Raw genomic sequence first — 19863 nt, forward strand, 5'->3', positions numbered from 1 at the left:
AGTCTCAGGGTTGAATTAACAAGCTGCTGCTTATTAGTAGCAGAGCAGTAATGGTCTGCATCTTACGCCTTTGTGGCAAGTGTAAGATAATACAATTTAGCTTAAATCTTGATCTCATTATGCCTTGAACTTGACTTGGAGGGAATACGAATGTAGACAGTTATCACAGTCCAGCTGATGCACATATAACTTGATATGGCCCAAAGCGTTAATCACCATGTCAAAATTTTAAAAGAATAATAAAACTTCCAACTGTTGGTCTCAAGTGATTCTTCTGTCTACTTTTTTCCAAATATGAAATCTTCAGATTAACCAATATTCTCTTATTGGTAGAATAATTCCTTTTCATTTGACAGAGTATTGTTATGGACATTTGGTATCTCTCCCACCTCTTAATTTTTGTCTGTATTGATCTCAAATGACACTTGCTGACAATAGTGATGGAGAAATGAGGGCTGCAGTCTGATCTTCAAGTGACAGCCTTTGACAGAGGTGGTCTGGAATTATTCTTGGCGCCCATTTACAATTCTTGGGGCACATTTTCACCTGTGTAGAAATGTTGTGGCATCACATGGTGCTGTTTTGTAGTCTGGAGTTTGCTGATTAGCTCTAAATTTAACTGTAGTTTTTAAAATTCCTCTTACAAATTGCCTGTAGTAATAGCCCCATCTGCACCCCAAAGTCTTAACCTGTAAATCTGCAGTGATGTTTTTAAATAGCTTCTGTTCTTACTTCTTATGTCTCTTCTGTACACATAGTAATCCTTGAATTAGGCGAGAGTTTTCTGGGTTTCAACATAAATGCCATTCTCTAATTGGCTATTTTCAAGGCAGCTTTTGAAAAAGGAAATAGCTAGCTGCATTTGATAGTAGTTTAGGCCCATTAGGCTGTTCAAGCCCAATGGCTTTTTATAGTTGAATATATGCCTGTTACTGCTTGGATGTAATTTTTTAAAAATGTGGAGCAAAACTCTCTCTGTATATAGAAGATTCGTGCTTTTCCGCATTGTTATGAATTGTTTTCTAAGATTGTTTCAAAAAAATTGTACCAACACTAATTCCTGTATGTCACAGTAAGCTGTCATTCAGCTGATTTGCATTTTTAGTGTAAGTTTTCGTGTCCTCTTTTTCAGAATCCACATCTGTCCTCACTGATTTCAGAGGGAACAACCTTTGAAGTGCCAGTTACAAAAGCAATTCAGCTCACTAGAGAAGATGCAATAAAAACTGCATTGCTCTTAGAACTTGATATTGCAGTAAGTTAGTGATGGCTTTTTCTTTAGTGGGTTAAAACAAAGGGTGAAAAGCATGCGTGTGTTATGCATAATAACTGAAGGGAAAATTATTTATTCGGCTGTTTAAAAAGAAATAATTCCCTATACAACAGGATGTCAGCTTAGGCTAATCCATTTTGTAAATTCAAAGCTTGATTTGTTCACTGAAAGGTATGACTCCATGGAATTCAAAACAAAGTGTCAAATTAATTTCTTTGTTGTTCCATGGATATTGTATTGACTGAAATACCTTTTTGAAGGGAATTTGCAGTGGAGAAGGGCAGGCTGGGAATATTGAAAACGAATACCCTTTCAGTTTGTAAGTATACAACTTAGGGAATATTCAGAAACTGTATAGTAAATTGTGACTATTCCTTGTGATAGGTAATCTAAACAAGTAATAATTTGACTAGTATGATCATGTGATAAGAATCATTGGCTCTTGAGCACTGTTTCTGCCCCTGGCATTCATTTGCTCTGACTTGTTAACATACTACTCAAACTGTCAACCTCTGTTACCCTAGGTGTAAAAACTGGTTTAGTTTATTCAGGGAAGATTTTATATACTGGTTTGAAGATGAAAGGCAGAGAGTACTCCATATTAATTTGCAAGAAAACTTTAAAAGGAAAATATGTTGCTTTTGAGTGATTTTCCAGATTTGTAGAATATTGCCTTTGGGATATTGTGATTTTGGCAGTAACGTCTATTGGACTCTGTTAGCCTAAAATGTGTCCATATCCATGGCACATCTTTAAATCTGTTATAAATAGAGTCTATTAAGTTTTGAGCAACTGAGTCTCTGAGATGACATGATTTTTTGCATATATTTGTATGTATACATGTATCCTCTCATCAGCACCCACTGAAAATGTGAACATTTTTTGCCTTTTTTTCCTGACGTTCTCAACAGTCTGCGTGTGCAGGTCACCTCACCTGATGCATCAGGAAAACATAATAATGCAAGTAGAATTCTGTATATTCCTATAACAGGCAGAAGCTTGAGTAGGGTTTCAGCAGTTGCGCACAAGAACCTCAGCCAACTAAGTAGAATCTAGGTCTTAAGATCCAAGGTACCTTTTAATTTTCAATGAGCTCTTCTCTTGCTATTTTTCTTTTTTCCTCCAGAAAATAAAAACAGTTGGGGTCATTTCAGTCACAGTTCATCAAATAGTTTAACCAGAAAATTTTCTTTTAGTGATAATGTATATCTATACAAAGTTGCATTAATTATAAGGACTTAATTTCTCTGCTCTTCTCAAACCAGAAAACAAAGTACATCAGTAATTAATGCTATGGGCTGGTTATATAACACATCCTCTTAATACATATTTATTTTCCTTCTGTTTAGGCTGCTCACCAGTTCTTATCAAAGAATGTCCAAATATTTAAACCAGTTAAGGAAAAGTTTTTCTAATTAGTAAGGTTAAACCTGAAAAGAAAACATGAGTAGTTTCTGATGTGCTTCAAACAGTGAAGTGCTAGTACAGAGTAAAACAACATATGACTTCATGTGACTGCGATAGTAGGAAGATTGTTGTTAGCAATGGGCATGCTGTTGTCCTTGGTTTGTGACAAAATTTAATAGAAATGATCTTATATTTTAAAAACAGGATACAGTCTTTGACTACCAACCTGGAGATGCCTTCTGTGTAATATGTCCCAACAATGTCAGTGAGGTGGAAGAACTTCTTCACATCTTGGGACTTTCTGAAAAAGCAGAGTACTTCGTTTGTGTAAAGGTTAAGCAGGGCACTAAAAAGAAAGGTATGGTGTGATGCACTGGTCATGAACAAATACTCCTTTCTGTGCTGGTAATAGTTGGTATGCATAGTTTTGAACATTTTTATCTTTAGTATTGGGATACAGCTCTCATTTCATGGAGGCATGTTGAAAGTCACAGAGATGTGTTAAAAAAAGAGAGGATGCATAGAATGCTGCTGCTGGTTTTACTATAGATGAGTAAGCTTCTGACTGGGAACTTGAGCCTGGCATTGGCGTTCATCCATCTCATTCTTCCTCTGTGCTCCTTGATGTTTATGGAGATGAGTCTTTAATCACATAACAGTCCCCTACTTGAAAGTAAAATCTCTCCGTGCACAGCACTTCACATCAATCTGTTTTACATCTTAAGAGGGCTGCGGTCCTGAAGCAGAAGACTTAGTGCTGCTGCAAGGTGCCTTTTAAGGGGCTTGTAGGTCTACATGGATCTGTTCTGCCGAGTCTTATGATCCCACATGTCAGAAAGGGTAGCTGCAGGTTCAAGGTATGCCCGTGTACTGCCAGCTGGACCTGTGAGAATTACTATTCTCTTGCCTTGCAATTGGTGTCTTAATGGTGCTGCTGAATTGTACCTTTAGTTCTGCAGGATGGGGTAGGGCTCTTTGTTGTTCCAGCCTATGGGTAAAGCAGTTCCCATGGTGAGATTCCCTGCATCATTGAGGGCAACACAAGTTGTGCCTTAAGTATGAGATGTAAACGGATGCCTGTTCTAGGAACTTGTGAGTAACTCACTTGTTAATGAGGTGAGTTTACATGACAGGCCATGTTGTAACATATCATATGGGACGTCCACGCCCAGCTGATCCCCATCCTTGACCCGCACTCCAGTAACTAACCTCTGCTGGGATGGGTCACGGGTTAGATTTGGTGCAGAGCCAGTATCAGTTACAGCTTGGTCCCTGCACTGGGGATGGGCCCTGTGTCTGCAGGGCTGGTCTGGCTGTTATCCAGCCCCACTGTGCTGAACCCCCTCCCCCTGCACCCCCTCTCTTGGGGAACCCCCATTGTCCTTGTTCCTCTGGGACAGATCCCCTCTAAACACACCTGCTTCTTCCCTCCCTGCTCCTCACCCCCCCCCTCCCCCCCCACCAAAAAAAAAAAAAGAAAAAGAAGAAGACAAAAAAGGTCCCGGGGCGGGGGGCAGCTTTGTAACAATCTCCCTTTGGATCAGGGCTGGTCCTGAGCACCCTCAAGGCAGTGTCACCCCATCCAGGGCCCAACTGTGCACAGGCAAGCAGCAAGAGACTGGGTAGTGTGGGGGGATTTCATAGGTATGTTATTTCTACTGTTTACACTATCTACAGATTTTACAGAATCAAGCACATTTACAAAGGAAGCAATTAAAAAGGAAGGATATAACAAAGGAGGAGGTAATGGAGGGCCGAAAGCATCAGATCTTCATAGGAGGGTGGGCTTGAAATGTTGTCCCTCCTGAAGGCTAGTAGGTTTTCCTGTGCAAATCAGAGCCCTGCTACCTGGCTGCATAAAATTTGGATCTCTCTCTGTAAGTTAAAGACGGTGTCAACAGCATGTTCAAAGTGAAGGTCTCCTTGAATAGGCACAGGGAGATATTCTCTCCTTCTTGCCTACAGTAGTTCCCTTTTTTCTGCTATACTGATGTTGCAGGAAGGATGTAAAGCTGCCCTAACAGGGCACTTCAAGTTCATCAGTGTCAGAGCACTTTCCATGTGGAACAGAGCCTGCATAGCCAAGTGAACATAGCTTAGCCCCTTGATTGTTCTTGTATACCAAAAAAACTGTCCTTCCAAGGCAAAGTTGGTAAAATGAGTGAAACTTGGAATATCGGTGCTCTCATCCTATGTGTAAATAATCCTGGTTATTGTATCTCTGGCTGCCTAATGTAACACTAATTGGGGGGAAAAAAGTGAAATTATGTGTTATTTATGCAACATTTTGCAATATCTTGTGTGTAAAATGGCATGCCTGTTTGTGAATCTTAATGAATGATAATGGAAAGGAAGATCCTGGATTGCAGCACAGAGAATCAAAGTTCTTGCTTCTGCTCTTGAGTCTTCTGGGTGACCCAGAGCAAATCATGCTGACTTTTTACACTTGCCTTGGATACTTGGCCAGGACCTAGCAAGTTGCTGCTCATCCACTGATCTCCAATCATGGCTTGTACACTGACTTCCATCCACTGGAGTGACAAAGTTAAATGGTTTAGCATCAAACCCAAGTTAATTTCTTTGGAGCTGTGCTGGTGAGCAGAGACTCATAAAGTTACTGTAACTTAATTACTTGTTGCTAATCTGTACCAAAGAATTCAGCTCTGCAATGCAGCTTTGCAATTCCTAGCAATGTTCTGGAGTTGCTTTCCTTTTGACATGGTTGTCTTTTAACTGCAGTCACATTTCTGAGGAATTTGTAATAGTTACAACAAACTATTATGGTTGTGGGTTTACTGAATCAAGAGAGCTGAAAAACATGAGAGACGAGCATGAACAGCGAGCTATGCCTCTGCTGCATCTTCAAGATTTACCAGGAATTCCACTGAATTTTATTCACAGCCTCACTTTGTTCAGTCTATGAATTCTTTGATGAAGTAGATGAGATCAATTGAGAGGACAAAACAGAAATTATTTGCAGTCTGGTACAAAGTCTGTTGTTCGAATACTGGATTTCTGTAGTTGTTTTTTTATTGTATATACAAGCATCCTAGGAACAGGATTAAGTACTTGTTGCAACATGCTGTCAGCATGTTCAAGAAAAGGAAGTTTATATAAATGTGAAAATGGATGCTTCTTTCCTGCATTATATTTATGCCAATCCTCTTCTAAAAGTAAATTTTGTTCTTTGTAGCAAGGATTCAGTCAAGTAATGCTGATACGAAGAGGTAATTTAGTAAGTTATGTAGGTATATTCTTGGAGCAAAAATTCTGTAGTATTAAAGGGCTTTTGAGCATGGAAAAAACATAGTCAGAATCAGTAGCTAGATGTCAAAGCCAAGAAACATTGTCAAGAGAAATCCCAACATGCAAGTTGGGTCTGTAAGGAAACAATTTGGGACCTGCAGAGCTTATTAATTAAAGGTGTTTTGACACATAAATGCTTTTATGTTGCTTTTGGGATTAACCTAGAATAGCTGCTTTAGCATGACGTGGCATGAGGCTGATAAGCCTGGCTGCACCCTAGCTGACTCTGTGAAGGGATAGATGGGATGTCAGTGTACTTCCTTCCCAGAAATGGAACCTGTAGAGAGTACAGGAGGAATTATTTGCTTGTACAGAAACCCCTTGGATCTGCTGGGCCTCAGAAGCTCCAGCTTGGCACTGGCTGCATACACCTTTGGTTAGATCATTAGAAAACTTCAGTGTGTTCCAATTTTCAGGAGTGCTTATTGATGGAGGGGGAAAAAGTGCAGATGTTCCTTTTCCTGGTAAGCATTCCTCTGAATTTTTTTCAAGGTGGAAAGCGGCAACAAAGCCTTCAGTGGTTTAGCAATGAAATTTATTTGAACACTCATGTATTATACCCCTCTCTTTGTTTCCTGCTTTCCTGATAAGTTTTGACTTTTCATTGGAAAATTGCCATTGATACTTCATTGGAAAACTGTCCTGCTGTTTAGTTTATAATTTCCACTAATCAGCTGGGGCTCAAACATACAGAATTGAATGCAGTTTAGCTCTCTTGTATTTCAAATACTTATTTGAAGGAACAAGCATTCTGTGATGCCATTTTTGGATGTTAATAGATGCACATTTTGTTTTATTTTCTTTCTCCCATTGAACTAGGAGCAGCTCATCCACAACACATCCCTGAAAGAAGCACTCTGAAATTCATTCTGACCTGGTGTCTGGAAATAAGAGCGATTCCCAAAAAGGTGTTTATGTCTTTGTTCTTTTAAAGAGAAATCCTTCGTAATTCTGTGCTGTATGGGCTCGTACAGATCTATCCTCACTTCGTGTGTAGTTACCATGTTTCTTGGTGAATAAGGATTGTCAGTTTGTATGCTGCTGTTTGTACTTTATTCTGAGAAATTTCACTATTGTTACTTTATCTGGCAAACTGTGAGATACTGAAATCTCTATTCCCGTTCTGCAGTACCTTGATTCATAATTACTCTGGAAGTAAATAGAAAAGTATTAGATATATGGTGCCAGATAACTGGAAGGATGACTGAACCTGACCCCATAGGCATTTTAGAGAAATCATCTTTTCTAATTAGAGGGAACCATATTTGTCAAGTTTTTGTCACTAAAAATATGCATGTTGCTCAACGCAAACATACCATAATGTCTTTTAAATTATTTTAAAGCTTTTCTTTAGCATTTCAGTAACCTGGCAGAATTTGAGGAAAGATTTTTGCTTGTATAGTATTCGTTCTCACAATGTGTGAATATAATTTTCCTTTCATTCTGTGCCTGCAAAAAACTGGAAGCTTGCAACTGGAAATGCAGGTGTATTTCTGGTATGGTCAAAACATATTTTAAAGATAACTTTGTATGAAGGATGAAGCTAAACAGTTCTGTTGGTTGGGTCTCTGAGGGAAATCAGGTTTTGGAGGGACCTTTTCGCTCAATTTAGTGGGTTTCGCAGCAGAAGGGAAGAGAATCTTCCAGTTGTTTCAACCTTTTCAAAACTGAATTTAACAATTTTGAAAATTTGTCTCAACAATAAGAGTAGGCAGAGAGTGCTGGCTGGTGAATATCACCCAAATCAGTTTTTATAACCTATCTACTTTATTACCTGTTCAGTGTAGAATGTGCTTTATGTAACTCTGTACTCAAAACTATTGTCTGGAAGCTCAGTGTTTGAGCACACTCAAATTACTTTCCAAGTATTCTTTTGTGTAGAATATGTCATCTGATTGCACTTGGTGTTTTGGATCACTTTTCTTTTATGCACTGTGTCTATTTCCACCTTGCTTTTGGAAAAAAACTTGTAACTATTTACATCTGATTTTTACTTTATCTTACAATGCTTAATTTAATTTTCCCTTAAGAAAAGCTTGCAGTACCATTATGTGGGCATAAAGTATGGAATAAAACACCACAGTGACATTTACATGACTCATTAAATACCATACTTTATTTACAGTAATACCTCTTCTTAGCAAATGGTGTTTTGTCTTGAATTAATTTGTGTTATGAAGCTGTTTACTTAACTAAAGTGCAAATACAAAAATAAGAAAGCCTTTCATAAATTTGGGATTTTTCAGGGAATGGGTTGTGCCTGTTTATTTGGCTCTCCCCTGCTCAGGCTAAGTAGGATTTTCTGACCTGCTAGCTTGTCCCAGACACTAGATGAGTGGGGTGGGGGGTGGGGGGGGGAGAAAAGAAAAATGTAAATTTTTCATAGTAGGTGAAAGTGTGTATTGGAAAATGATTATGGATAACTGTATTATCCATTAAGCTGTCACATGACTTCTTCCTGTCCCCAGGCATCCCAAGTTTTTCCCAGATTCGTGACCATTTTTCCAAGTGGACAAGTTTTTTTTACCCTTCACTCTTATTTTCTTCCCCACAGGCATTTTTGCGAGCTCTTGTAGAATGTACCAGTGATGCAGGAGAAAAACGGAGGCTTCAAGAGCTTTGCAGCAGACAAGGAGCCTCTGATTACACACGCTTCATTAGAGATTCTAATGTTTGCTTGCTGGATTTACTTCATGCTTTTCCAAGCTGCAAGCCTTCGCTTAACCTTTTAATTGGTAAGTGACTGATTTAGACTTAATTAGATTTGGTTTCTGATAATGCATCAGACTAAATGTTCAATTTCCCAAGAAAGAGGAATAACTGTTCAGTTAACTGCTTTAGAAATATTATAGTATCCATAGTGATCAAACTAAAACTATTGTTGTGGAACAAAGCTCTGTTCTCCAGTTTGTAGTCTTTGGCCTTCATTCTGCAAACACTTAGACATGTACCTATGCTTCAGTTGACTCTGGATTGCTCTTGTGCATAAAAAATAAGCATAAGATGTTTGCAGGTTTAGGGTCTTTAAGAAACAGTTTATCAACTGCTTATAATTAAAAAAGACATGTTTTTACAACTCCTGATTTCCCTGCCTACATGGTTTTTTCTTGCACTTTTACCTGTTAAAACAGAAAGCTCTTCCCAGTATGTTTCTATTTATGTAATGTCAAACACACTCACTGGGTTCCTTATATAAAACATTGAAGGAATGAGACTCCAACTGTAACCATCTCAAATACATCTGAAAATACTGACAATTATTTTCCAGATTAAAAACCAGAATTTCTCAATGTGTTTCATTATATGAAACAAAAAAATTGCTTTTTATGTTCTTGCAATCATCGTCTTCATGCTTACCTCAAATCTCTCTTCTTAGTACACTGTGGGGATTTAACAAAATAAATACAAGCTCTGCTTCGCTTTATACAAATACATGAATTTTCACAGTGAAACCAAAACCACTTAGATTTTCAAAGGTGGTATGGAACATGCTGTAACAACTGAACTGAATAAAAGGGAATTTTGTAAGTTTTTTAAATGTGTTCCCCTAGGAAAGTAACATGCTGAATGGGCTTAGCGTCGTCTTTAAGTAATTTCACTGAACTAGCTTTTCTTAACTTTGACCTGCAACTATCTTACGTAGCAGAGCATCTTTAAAATATGTCAGGGTGTCCATGTACCCGTTGCAACATCTGCAAAAGGGTAGTACATGTGGAAAAATAGCTAAAAAGCAGGTAAACTGTATGTTACCCTGTTACTCCACTGCATGTTTTCTGGCATTTGCTATGCCCAGTTTTTCTGGTATTGCTTGCCCATTGTTCACTTAGCAATATGTCTGTCTCCTTTTAATATGCCCTTATCCCCAGCCAAAATGTGCAGTCTGCATGCAAGTCATTCCTTTGAAGGCACCAGTGAGTTTGACCTTTTCTGTACATGCACATACATACGTAGATATAAATGTGCGTGTGTGTGACTGATATAGTGGGTTTCTCATTGAAAAAATGCCCAGTAAACTTCTCTGTTGTTTTTTTAGCTGTGGTTTCAAAAATTTGCATAGGCACTCGTAGTGGTTTGAAATTGAACTGGTATATCTGCTTCTAGGACGTTATATATAGGAAACTTTGAATCAAGTATTTCCTATTCTGAGAGCTTTTCAGCTCGTAGGTGAAAGGTGGGGAAAATTAAATTTCAAGCTTCACCTTGTCCACTAGCTACTGGCATCTCTTCTGTGCACCTTACAGTTGTTTTCAATTGACCAAGAACCCCATAAGTTAACTGTTGTGGCCTCATTTTATAGGATCTCTAACAGATGTTCCACAAAGTCTAAAAAAAAAACCCATTCAAAATAGATTTCAAGTCTTAATAGCTTATTCCTGAACCACAAACACTAATGTAAATAGAGTAAAATTACAGTTAAATTATAATATGCTTGTAATCTGTTGTAGTATAAACACTCATTACATGATATTTTCATTTTCATTGGGGTGAAACAAATAATAAGTGTTCTGTTTTTTTTGTTGTTTTTTTTTGTTTGTTTGTTTTTTAATTTTTCAGAACATCTTCCTAAATTACAAGCCAGATCCTATTCAGTGTCAAGGTAATGAAATATTCAAATTATATCTCCTTGGTAATTTAGGTATGCTTTTTTCTCAAATGTGTGTGTATGTACATTATAATCTAAAGAAGAAAGAGAGGAATGAATGATAAAATCTGAGGAAAAAGTTATTGTGTCCCTGTTGCAAAAAAACACAGGGTTTGACTATTTCAAACACCATTGTTTTGAGTGTCTGGCAAAACTTTGGTAGAGTTCCCAAGAACAAGCTTACACACATAGGAATTTGGATTCCCTTCTGTAGGCACTGGCCTCTGAGTCCAACCTTAAGACGTTTTCTAACTATATATAAATATCACACAGTTAGCTGAACACTGAGAATCTTGATTCAGTTGCGGTGGTCTGGGCTGCAAATGGACCGGATGCAAGATTGTACAGCTATCTCTCAGGTTTTGGGTTTTTTTTTTTTATACTTTTGTATTTGCAGTTCAAACTTATATCAGCCAGGAAAACTGTGTTTTGTATTTAATATTGTGGAGTTCCCTGCCTGTCCCGCTAGACCAGTCTCACGGAAAGGAGTATGTACAGGGTGGCTTGCTGAGTTAGTTGCACCTCTACTGCACCCCAATAAAAACACTCTGGATACAAAAGGAGCAAGCTCTTCAACTGAAAAGGTATGAATATTAGATCTAGACTCCTTAACCGTTAAATTTATGCATGTTTGAAACAACTGCAGGTTTCTTTGTTCACTGCTCTGATGTGATGCAGGTGTTTTGGCAGTATACACCTTCATTTTGCAGTTCTGCCCTACTTGTAAGTTTACCCTTCCCTCTGTAACATGTCTAGCACTTCATTGCTAAGTTGCTAAACTTACATTTTACTTTATCTATGGACACCTGAGTTGTGAAACTTCCCATTGCTGAAAGGCCAGAGTTGTTTTACACCTCACTGTAGTCCTAAGAGAGTCTTGGAGGATGTTTTCATGGGCTAAAATACCACTGTGCAATTAAATGGTTATGACTGTTAGTGTTGTAGGAGAGAGGCACTTGGTCATTTCCAGGAAAGGATGGCAGATAATAGGGAAGTAATCATAAAACTCACTTCTTGCCAGGTCTCGCATAGCTTGCGAAGGCCAAGTTATGGAATATGACACAGGGGACAGTTGTCTGTTGTGTTTCTGATGTTCATCAAAGATAGTTTGGCATGGTGGGTATTATTAGGAGAAGGCACTTTTTTTTGCCTCTTTTCCTTTTGTGGCAGAGAATCTATGTAATTAATTGATCTCAAAGTTATTAGGTGTAAGCTAATGATTAAAAATTTGCAATTCTGCTATATAATTAATATGACAAAAGAACTGCTGCCAGTCTAATCTATATTTGATTAAGAAAAATGGAAACAAACATGTAATTTGGTTACAAGAAAATTGTGCCAATAATTCAAGGTGTTGGTCTGGCAAAATGGAAGGAAAACTCATACAAGTTATCTTCATTTTTTAACACTAACTCAGAAGACAAATGAATCAATATGTGCATCGTATATCATATTCCAGTCACATCTGCTCTTTATTTAAGATATAATTGATTTGCAGTATATTAAAGATCAAACATGAAGAAGAGGTGGAGTTAAAAAGGGAAAAAAAAGGATTATTACAAAATGAGTCTGAATAAAGTTCAGAACTATTCGCATCTGCTGTGCAAGCTAGAATTCAGCATTGATAAATGTGCAGCAATACACGTAGATTGCAGAAATATGTGGAATACCAATACAAAATAGAGAGTGTGATCTTATGCAAAAATACCTTAGATTAATTGAAAACACTTTACAGTATAAATGTGTTTACCATTTGCAGTATTTTTTAAAGGAATGACCAGTTTGCAATCATTAATAGGGAAAATAGCCTCCTAACTCAAGTGTGGTTTGAAGTAGTAAGTATAACAGAAATACAAATGTTGCCCCCCCACTAGCAAGAGCTATACTATTTTTTTTATCATCGTGAAACCAGAAAAGTAATCCTGTTTAACATTGTAGTATCTGTAGTGAATTAAATGAATAGTGCTAAACCACTCGGGTTTACAGAACAAAGTTTAAATAACTTGGTCTAGTGCTGCACTCCTTCCTTAAACTTGAAAGTAAATTCAAATCCTTTCATAATGGATGTGCAAAATAAATCAAATGTTTGCTTATGACTTTAATGGATAAAGCTCTGCTATGGCTGCTGCTGAGTCTTGAATAATCTTTTAAAGAATTAAAAATAGTCATCTCTCATTTTCTATACATTATGTTAGCCATGCCTCAGAGAATAGTTGTGGAGCTCCTATGAAAATTATATTCAGACTTCCTTTCAAACACAGATCTGAAGATCAGAATTAGAGTTTATTGGTGGAATGATATAAACCATTTTCCAAGATCTTTGAGCAGTTATCTGCCTCCCCTCACCCATATGCATTTTTGGAGACCATGTAAAACTTTATGAAAATTAAGAAAGCAAGCTTTGTATCAGTAGGCTTCAATTCGCTATAAACAAATCCTTACCTCCACTGGAATATTTTTAGATGTCCACAATGTAAAAAAGATTGAGTTGCCTGTAATAGCAATAAACTAGTTTTTCTTCCCTTTGAGTACCAACACCAAACTTTCCATGAATTCTGGAACGGTATTCCCCAAATTTATGGTGCAGTCAGGTTTCGTATTCAGCCACTCATGTTTGTGTGGTTTTCCCTAGTTTTCCTCCAACTGGATTAATAGGTTTGTAAATATGGTGTGGATTTTTTTTCAGAAATTCATGTGAAATTTTATTCTGAATGTCTTGTGTGGCATTAAAAATAAACTGAAGCTCAGGATTTGGAAGGGTGTGTGGACACATATGCTGTGTAAATATCCTGAAGGTTCTAAAAATTTCATGGTATTTTCACTGCTTAAGAATATTCTTCAATTGTATTCTATCTAATTTCATTTTAGATATCTATTTTTGCTCGTCCAAACAATACTTTCCACTTACCTGCAGACCCGTCTGTCCCGTTCATGATGGTTGGTCCAGGAACAGGAATTTCACCATTTATTGGTTTCCTACAACATAGGTATGTACAAAGTTGTTACTTGGAAAGCAGCCTTTTTATGTTGAAGAAAACACAGCCTCAGGTTTTGAGTACAAATGCAGTTAATCTTTTTTTTTTCTTTGTCTTCTTTTTACTTTTTGTAACAGTGGTATGCTGATTAGAAACAGTCTTATTAATTTTAAACAAGCAGTGCTTGTGTATTTATTTATTTTTCAAATTAATATAACTTACACTTTCATCTGACTGTATTTAATATCCACAGAGCATATATGAGGAATTGGGTGAATTGCAGAAACAGTAATAAGAAATGAAATCCTTTATGTGTGTGCTGCTAGTGGAAGTCCTGTGAGAAGTTGGTATTTTCTAGAAACAGTGTTGATTGGCGTAAGTTTGGCATTCAAAATCCATTTCCTTCTGAAGTGGCATCTATATTAAAAGCCTTGGCATGGTGAATGTCAAGTTTTCTCACACATTTCCTTATTTCTGTGTGTTTACACATTTTGAAGTCGTAAGATAAGGAGCTTGGCACCTGAACCCTCGACTAGGCAGTAGTCTTGGATTTTGTGGGTTTGTATTTGAGGGAAGGTAGATCCCTTTTTTTTCCCCTCCAAGTCCAGCAGCATTATTTTGCAAGGCAAAGAGATGCTTGTTCAAAAAGATACCACATCACCAAGAATATGTAAAAACATGAACATTCAGAGGAAACGAAGAATGGGAAGAGGGGAATATTTGGGGGGGAATGGTAACAAGTTTTATAGGTAACCAAGACATACCATTCCTATGTGACTCATTAGTTCCAGCAAGATAATGGGCGTTTCTTGCATCCTGTAACAATTATTTTTAAACCATTTTATTTGAGACAAAAGTGAAATTTTGACATGATTTTTCTGACTCCATGCTTTCGCTTTAACCAAATCATTATGTATAATCCTTACTCCTTAATTTTAATTCCCAAATCTACCTTTATCTCTCAGAAGTGTTTTGCATTTTATTTTAAAGGATTCGTAGCATTTCATAAGCATTTGATCAATGTTAAATGAAATCTCTCTCTCAAAATGTAACTGGAAAGTTGCAGCTAAAACCCCTCTAAAGTAATACCTTCATCATTATTTCAAGAAAATGCAATAACTCTTCTGATGGTGTGGTAGTAAATAGATTGTTATTCATAAAGTCTAGCGAGTTTCTACAGCTAAATGGAAAGTATGCTAAAACTGCTTTGTGCTGAGTTTTCCCAGGTGTTTTCACAGAGCTTCCAATGAAGGATAAAGGGTAGTGATCTCCTTATTCAGCAGTCAGAGTTGTTTTGTGAGATGTTTGGAAGTGTCAGTCTTGACTATTCCAATACGAAACTGTGGCAAAAAAAAAAAACCTTTGAAGTTGATTGATTTTGAGCTGGGCCAAAAGTGAGTAGTCAAGAAAATCAAAGAAGGAGGGTTTGACTGTGATTTACCTTAAGTCATTTCACATTTCTGCCAATTGAGAGGTTTATTAAAGCACTACTTTCAATGAGAACTAGGTTATAGACGTTTTAGATTATTCACTTGATAAAACAGGATTGGATTTTTTTTTTTATCTGTTTAGGCAAAAGCTCAGAGAAGAACATACAGACTGGGAATTTGGAGAGACATGGCTGTTTTTTGGTTGTCGGCATCAGGATCGAGACTATTTGTTCAAGCAAGTTCACTGTTTAGCATTCATTTTGTATTCATAAGGGAATGCTTATCTCTGAGCCATTACTAACAGTTTTTATTGCCTTTCAGAGATGAGCTCAGATGTTTTCTTGAAAATGGCACGTTAACTCATCTTAAGGTTTGTTTCTCAAGAGACTCTTCAACTGCAGAAGTAGCCCCGCCTAAATATGTGCAAGATGTCATTAGGCTTTATGCTAAGGAAGTTGCCAGAGTCCTGCTGAAAGAGAGAGGTTACTTCTATATATGTGGGTGAGTAGAGCGGAGATGGAACTGTCTCAGAAAGAGAACAGAGTTAGCAGAAGTTTGAGGCTTTAGAAAGACTTAGAACTGTCTGAAAAAAAAAAAGGACCAAAGAAGGACCAACATGATGCTGAAAGAGCCTTCCTGGAATGCTAGAATTTTGTCGCTATGTCTGTTTTTTCCAATATAGTCTTGAAAGTATAGCTTGTAACCACACAGTTCCACTGGTTGCTTTAGTCACTTATAATTCTTTTTATTTTTTTAGTATTCAATTAAGCTATAGGAGGTTTCAAGCTAATAGATTTCTGTTGAGAAAATGAGATATTTGAATACATGTGATGATAAACTGTACAGTTGTGAGATAGCAGCAGTCTTCTGCTGTGCTCCAGGCTTGGGTGGGCCAGAATGCTAAAGCTCTGTAATAGTAATATATTTTACAGTGAGAAGTTTTATTTGTGGATGCTAACTTGCCTGGAGGTTTGAGATTTTTAGGGATTTTGTTGATAAATGGACAAACTGTTTGAATATAGAGCCCAATGTCAGTACGTTCTCCTGCAAGAATAAAAGTCAGCTATTTGTATTAAAAATAGCATTATTAATAAGTGAGGGTTTGGGGGTTTTTTATATATTTATAAAAATAAAAAATACTTCAGCAGGTCCAATTCTCCCTAAAGAAAACAATTATTCTGTGACAGGTCAACTAGGGTTCCAACGGTTTTTTTCTTATAAATTACAGCATGCTGAAAACTTCGTAATGTTTGACTGAGAGAAACCCTTGTTACTGTCAATGCTCAGCTACATGAAAACTCAGTGAGAATCTTGCCATACAATACACAAGCTATATTTTTGTTTGGAATTTTTTGTAATGCCTCTTTTCCAATGTTATCCTGCCTCTGAAGCTATTGATAAAAGGAAAAATACACTATTATGCGTTTTCATCTTTTTTTTTTTTTTTTTTTTTTTTTTTTTCCCCCAGAGATAAGAAGCACATGGCTGATGGTGTAAGTGATGCTGTAGTGGACATTTTAAGCATGGAAATGGAAGCAGACAAACTGGAAGCAATGAAAATCCTGGCTAAGCTTCGAGAAGCAAAACGATATTTGCAGGATGTTTGGAGCTAAATATTTAGGTTTTCCTATGCCTTTGTAACACAGAAGATTTCGTTTCACACATATGCTTTTGACTAAAAGTTACTGTCAAGAGTGATGTCTGTAGTCACCCAAATCTTAACTTTCTGTATTGACTTTTCAAGCAGGAATATGAAACCTTTTAAACAACAACAAAACAGACTGCCTTTTGAAGTGTATGTTTTTTTTAATGATGTTACATAATGGACTGTGTCAGTGCCTTGATTCTCTCATTTTAAGATTGGTTTAATGTAAAAGTAAAACCTTCTGCACTTGTACAAGTATAACTGTATGTTTACATTACATGATATATTTTTTCCTGTAATGTATACATAAAGAAGCTACAGAGTAAATATGTTACACACTGATCTATGCATCATCAAATACGTTACTGACTTGCCAAGATTTATTTGAACATTTCCTAGATACTTCCTGCAACTATTTATATTTTTTCAGCTTGCACAATGACAGTAACTACCAAAAGGAATGAATGTTCAGAATGTTGCACAGAAAGCTTACTGCAGAATTTCAAGTCTGAAGTTTTCTTTAAATACTTAACTTTTTCATTTCATCATTACATCATATCTCAAAGTTTTGCTATACTCCATGCTAATCCTTATTACGTTTTCTTGCATAATTTTGAAATTATTTTCATTCCTGTCTCTAAAATGTTTGTGGTTTAATTTATGAGCAAACTCACCAGTTGGATTGAATTTGGTTGCTAGAGAAATATTGCTTAGCAAGTACTTTCTCAGATTACTAAACTAATTTTTTTAAGTTGAAGACATAGTAAAATATGGTGTTTTGAAAGTAGTTGCCCTTACATATGACATCCACTGCAAAAATCACGTTGTTGAAAGCAAATTGTTGAAGTATCAGGCCTTCTTTCTAGCAAGGGACATTTGGAGCGCAAATAGGTGGAAAAGTAAAAGTGTAAGTCAGTCATGCTTCTCTTCAGATCCCTCATCTTTTTCTCTGCTTTTTCTAACTTCTAAACGTCTGTGTTGTCTTCTTGGTTCCTTGTCACATTTAGATCTTTAAAGATAAACACAAAGTATGAGAGCATATTTTAGACAAATCATTGTTTGTGTCCTGGGGAGAATTCTTGTTTTGTTTTGCCTTATGCGTAATCAGAACCACATCACTTATTCCAAGTCTTGTGGTTGCCTAGTGATTCTTAATTAATTGGTAGGTAAATCAAGAAAAAAAATGGAAAAAATACAGCGATCAGTTAGAATGAAATCATGTGCTTATAAAAGAAACATTGTAGTGAAGTGCCTGGAATTAAGGTTTTGATAGAACTAGTGTAATGATTATTCAAATATCCTTATAAGAGATCAACTAAAATTTTGTGCAGAAGTTCTTCAGCAGAGCCGTTATACCAATCACTGTCAAGTAATCTCTACAAAAAAAGCTCCATAGGGAGATGGCTTAAAGTAATTGCAAACAGTGCATTTTTTGATCTTTGGCACATAAGAAGGAAAGAAGTGCTGCTTTTTGAAAAGTATCCCAATTTTAAACTTTAACAGAAATGGCTAAGGTGATACAAACGTCAACATTTTGCATCAGCCAATCACCTTTACATGTTTTTTAAAAGTCACTAATAAAAGAAAAAGCTGCCAGTATTGCAATAGTAAAGATAAATCACTAACTGCCTTCTTTTAACTGGAGTTTGTTTGGAAATAACACTTATTATATCATGTGTGTTCTCAGATAGGCTTTATGATTTTCAGTGCCACTTGGAAGTTCTTGGAGATTACAGAGAAAACAATGTTTTTCTGACTGCAAATTGCAGCTTTTCCCAGATCTCTTAGAGGTATTCATTTTTGTGTTACTTACATATCACAATACAGAAGCTGCAATGACCATTTTAGTAATACTACAGATAATAGAATAGCACCTTTTGGGATATTAACAGTTGAGTGTCTTTTTCTGATTGTGTGTATTGCATTTGACAGGGTCTGATATACAACTGGTATCCATGCATTTCCCCTCTCCTGTTACCAATTCTCTACAAAACTAAAATACTTGGATTATTTAGTAATGTAGTGGTAAGTCCGTAGTGAAGTGCATGAGCTTTATTATGATCTCTTAGAACAACAAAAAGTAGTTGCAGCTTACTCTTAAATTTATAACTACATGGTACAAAGCCCAAAGTTCAAACAAACTAAAATAACCCCGAAAAAAGCCGCCATGTGTTACCTGAAGGAAGTAGGAATGAAGGAATGCGTTCACATTCAGTGACATTGAACGAGCAGGAAAGGCAGGGAGGAAAGGACTTCTGAGATACAGGAATCATGGAAATGAAGGAGGCTTGCAATAAGAACTGTATGTTTTTCTTAATTAAATTGTGTCTCTGTGTAATTGGATGGCGCTGATTTATGACTCCTCAGCGTGTCTTTTAGAAAAGCATACACGGGTGGCTTTTACTATATCTCCTAAAGCTAACCAGGGGATTTTTTTTAACATCTTTTAGTTTTCTTTCATTAGAGAAATGCCATGTATGTGCTTTTCCTCATAATTCCAGAATTGGTTACAGAATTCCTTTGTCATTTAAAAGAAATAGCGATGGTTGTGTGCCGTTTCTTATATTTGAGAGGCTTACAGTCTTTATGCTGGTAACAAGGACTGGTGGTTATGCTAAAGCTGTTGTTCCAGAGAAGCATTCATGGTAAAGCATTCTTTATGGCCTGTTTTCTCATCAGTTTTTGAATATTATTTTGAATTTGTGAAATAGGGTTGATGTTACAATTTCTCTTTTAATCTACAGTTTCAGAAGAGGGTTTGCTTTTCAGATTACTAAACTCATGCCAAAGTTTTCCAGTGTGCTGCTTCTAAATTCGAGCTGACTTTACTGCACTTGGAAGCAGAAGCAGTATTTCCATGTTTCTTGCACCCCTATTTCCTCTCTCTTTCCTTCCCCCTTCTCTCCCAGCTTTTCAGGAAATTAGAATATTGGCAGAAATAGGATGAATGCATCTTTTTAGCAGTCTCTGAAGATACTGGGTATCAGATTCTCCTGAAAAATGACAAGGCCAGATGAGAGAAATGGCAAAATCAGAGAACATGACTAGCGTATCAGTTTAGGGATTGAACTTAGCTACTGAATGGCACCTTAGGTGCTGAATGCCACAAGGATGGGGGTGGGAGGAGGTTACTGGAAGTAAGAGTCCAAGTTGATTAAGTCTCAAAATAAAATAAGGTTGTGGAA

The 19863-nt window shown here is 36.8% G+C and overlaps 1 protein-coding gene across 16 annotated transcripts in view; it reads left to right on the forward strand.

The window, feature by feature from the left end:
• Positions 1-19471, forward strand: part of MTRR (5-methyltetrahydrofolate-homocysteine methyltransferase reductase) — a 32658-nt gene extending 13187 nt beyond the window's left edge. For 10 of the 16 annotated variants that reach the window (XM_087760424.1, XM_087760402.1, XM_087760395.1 and 7 more), the window contains 12 exons: positions 1133-1255; positions 1534-1592; positions 2185-2233; positions 2885-3038; positions 6806-6894; positions 8541-8721; positions 10541-10583; positions 11026-11212; positions 13497-13615; positions 15176-15268; positions 15355-15534; positions 16502-19471. In XM_087760424.1, the coding sequence (XP_087616550.1) occupies positions 1133-1255; positions 1534-1592; positions 2185-2233; positions 2885-3038; positions 6806-6894; positions 8541-8721; positions 10541-10583; positions 11026-11212; positions 13497-13615; positions 15176-15268; positions 15355-15534; positions 16502-16646 (1422 nt within the window). In that variant the 3' untranslated portion in view covers positions 16647-19471. Of the gene's footprint in view, positions 1-1132; positions 1256-1533; positions 1593-2184; positions 2234-2884; positions 3039-6805; positions 6895-8540; positions 8722-10540; positions 10584-11025; positions 11213-13496; positions 13616-13856; positions 15154-15175; positions 15269-15354; positions 15535-16501 lie in introns of those variants that run through there. The other 6 variants (XM_087760430.1, XR_015705394.1, XR_015705392.1 and 3 more) reach the window with 6 other exon arrangements.
• Positions 19472-19863: the final 392 nt, after the last annotated feature.

Source organism: Nipponia nippon, unplaced genomic scaffold, assembly GCF_047370975.1.
Source record: "Nipponia nippon isolate SJK-2023a ecotype South Korea unplaced genomic scaffold, ASM4737097v1 scaffold_1, whole genome shotgun sequence".
Taxonomy (NCBI): domain Eukaryota; kingdom Metazoa; phylum Chordata; class Aves; order Pelecaniformes; family Threskiornithidae; genus Nipponia; species Nipponia nippon.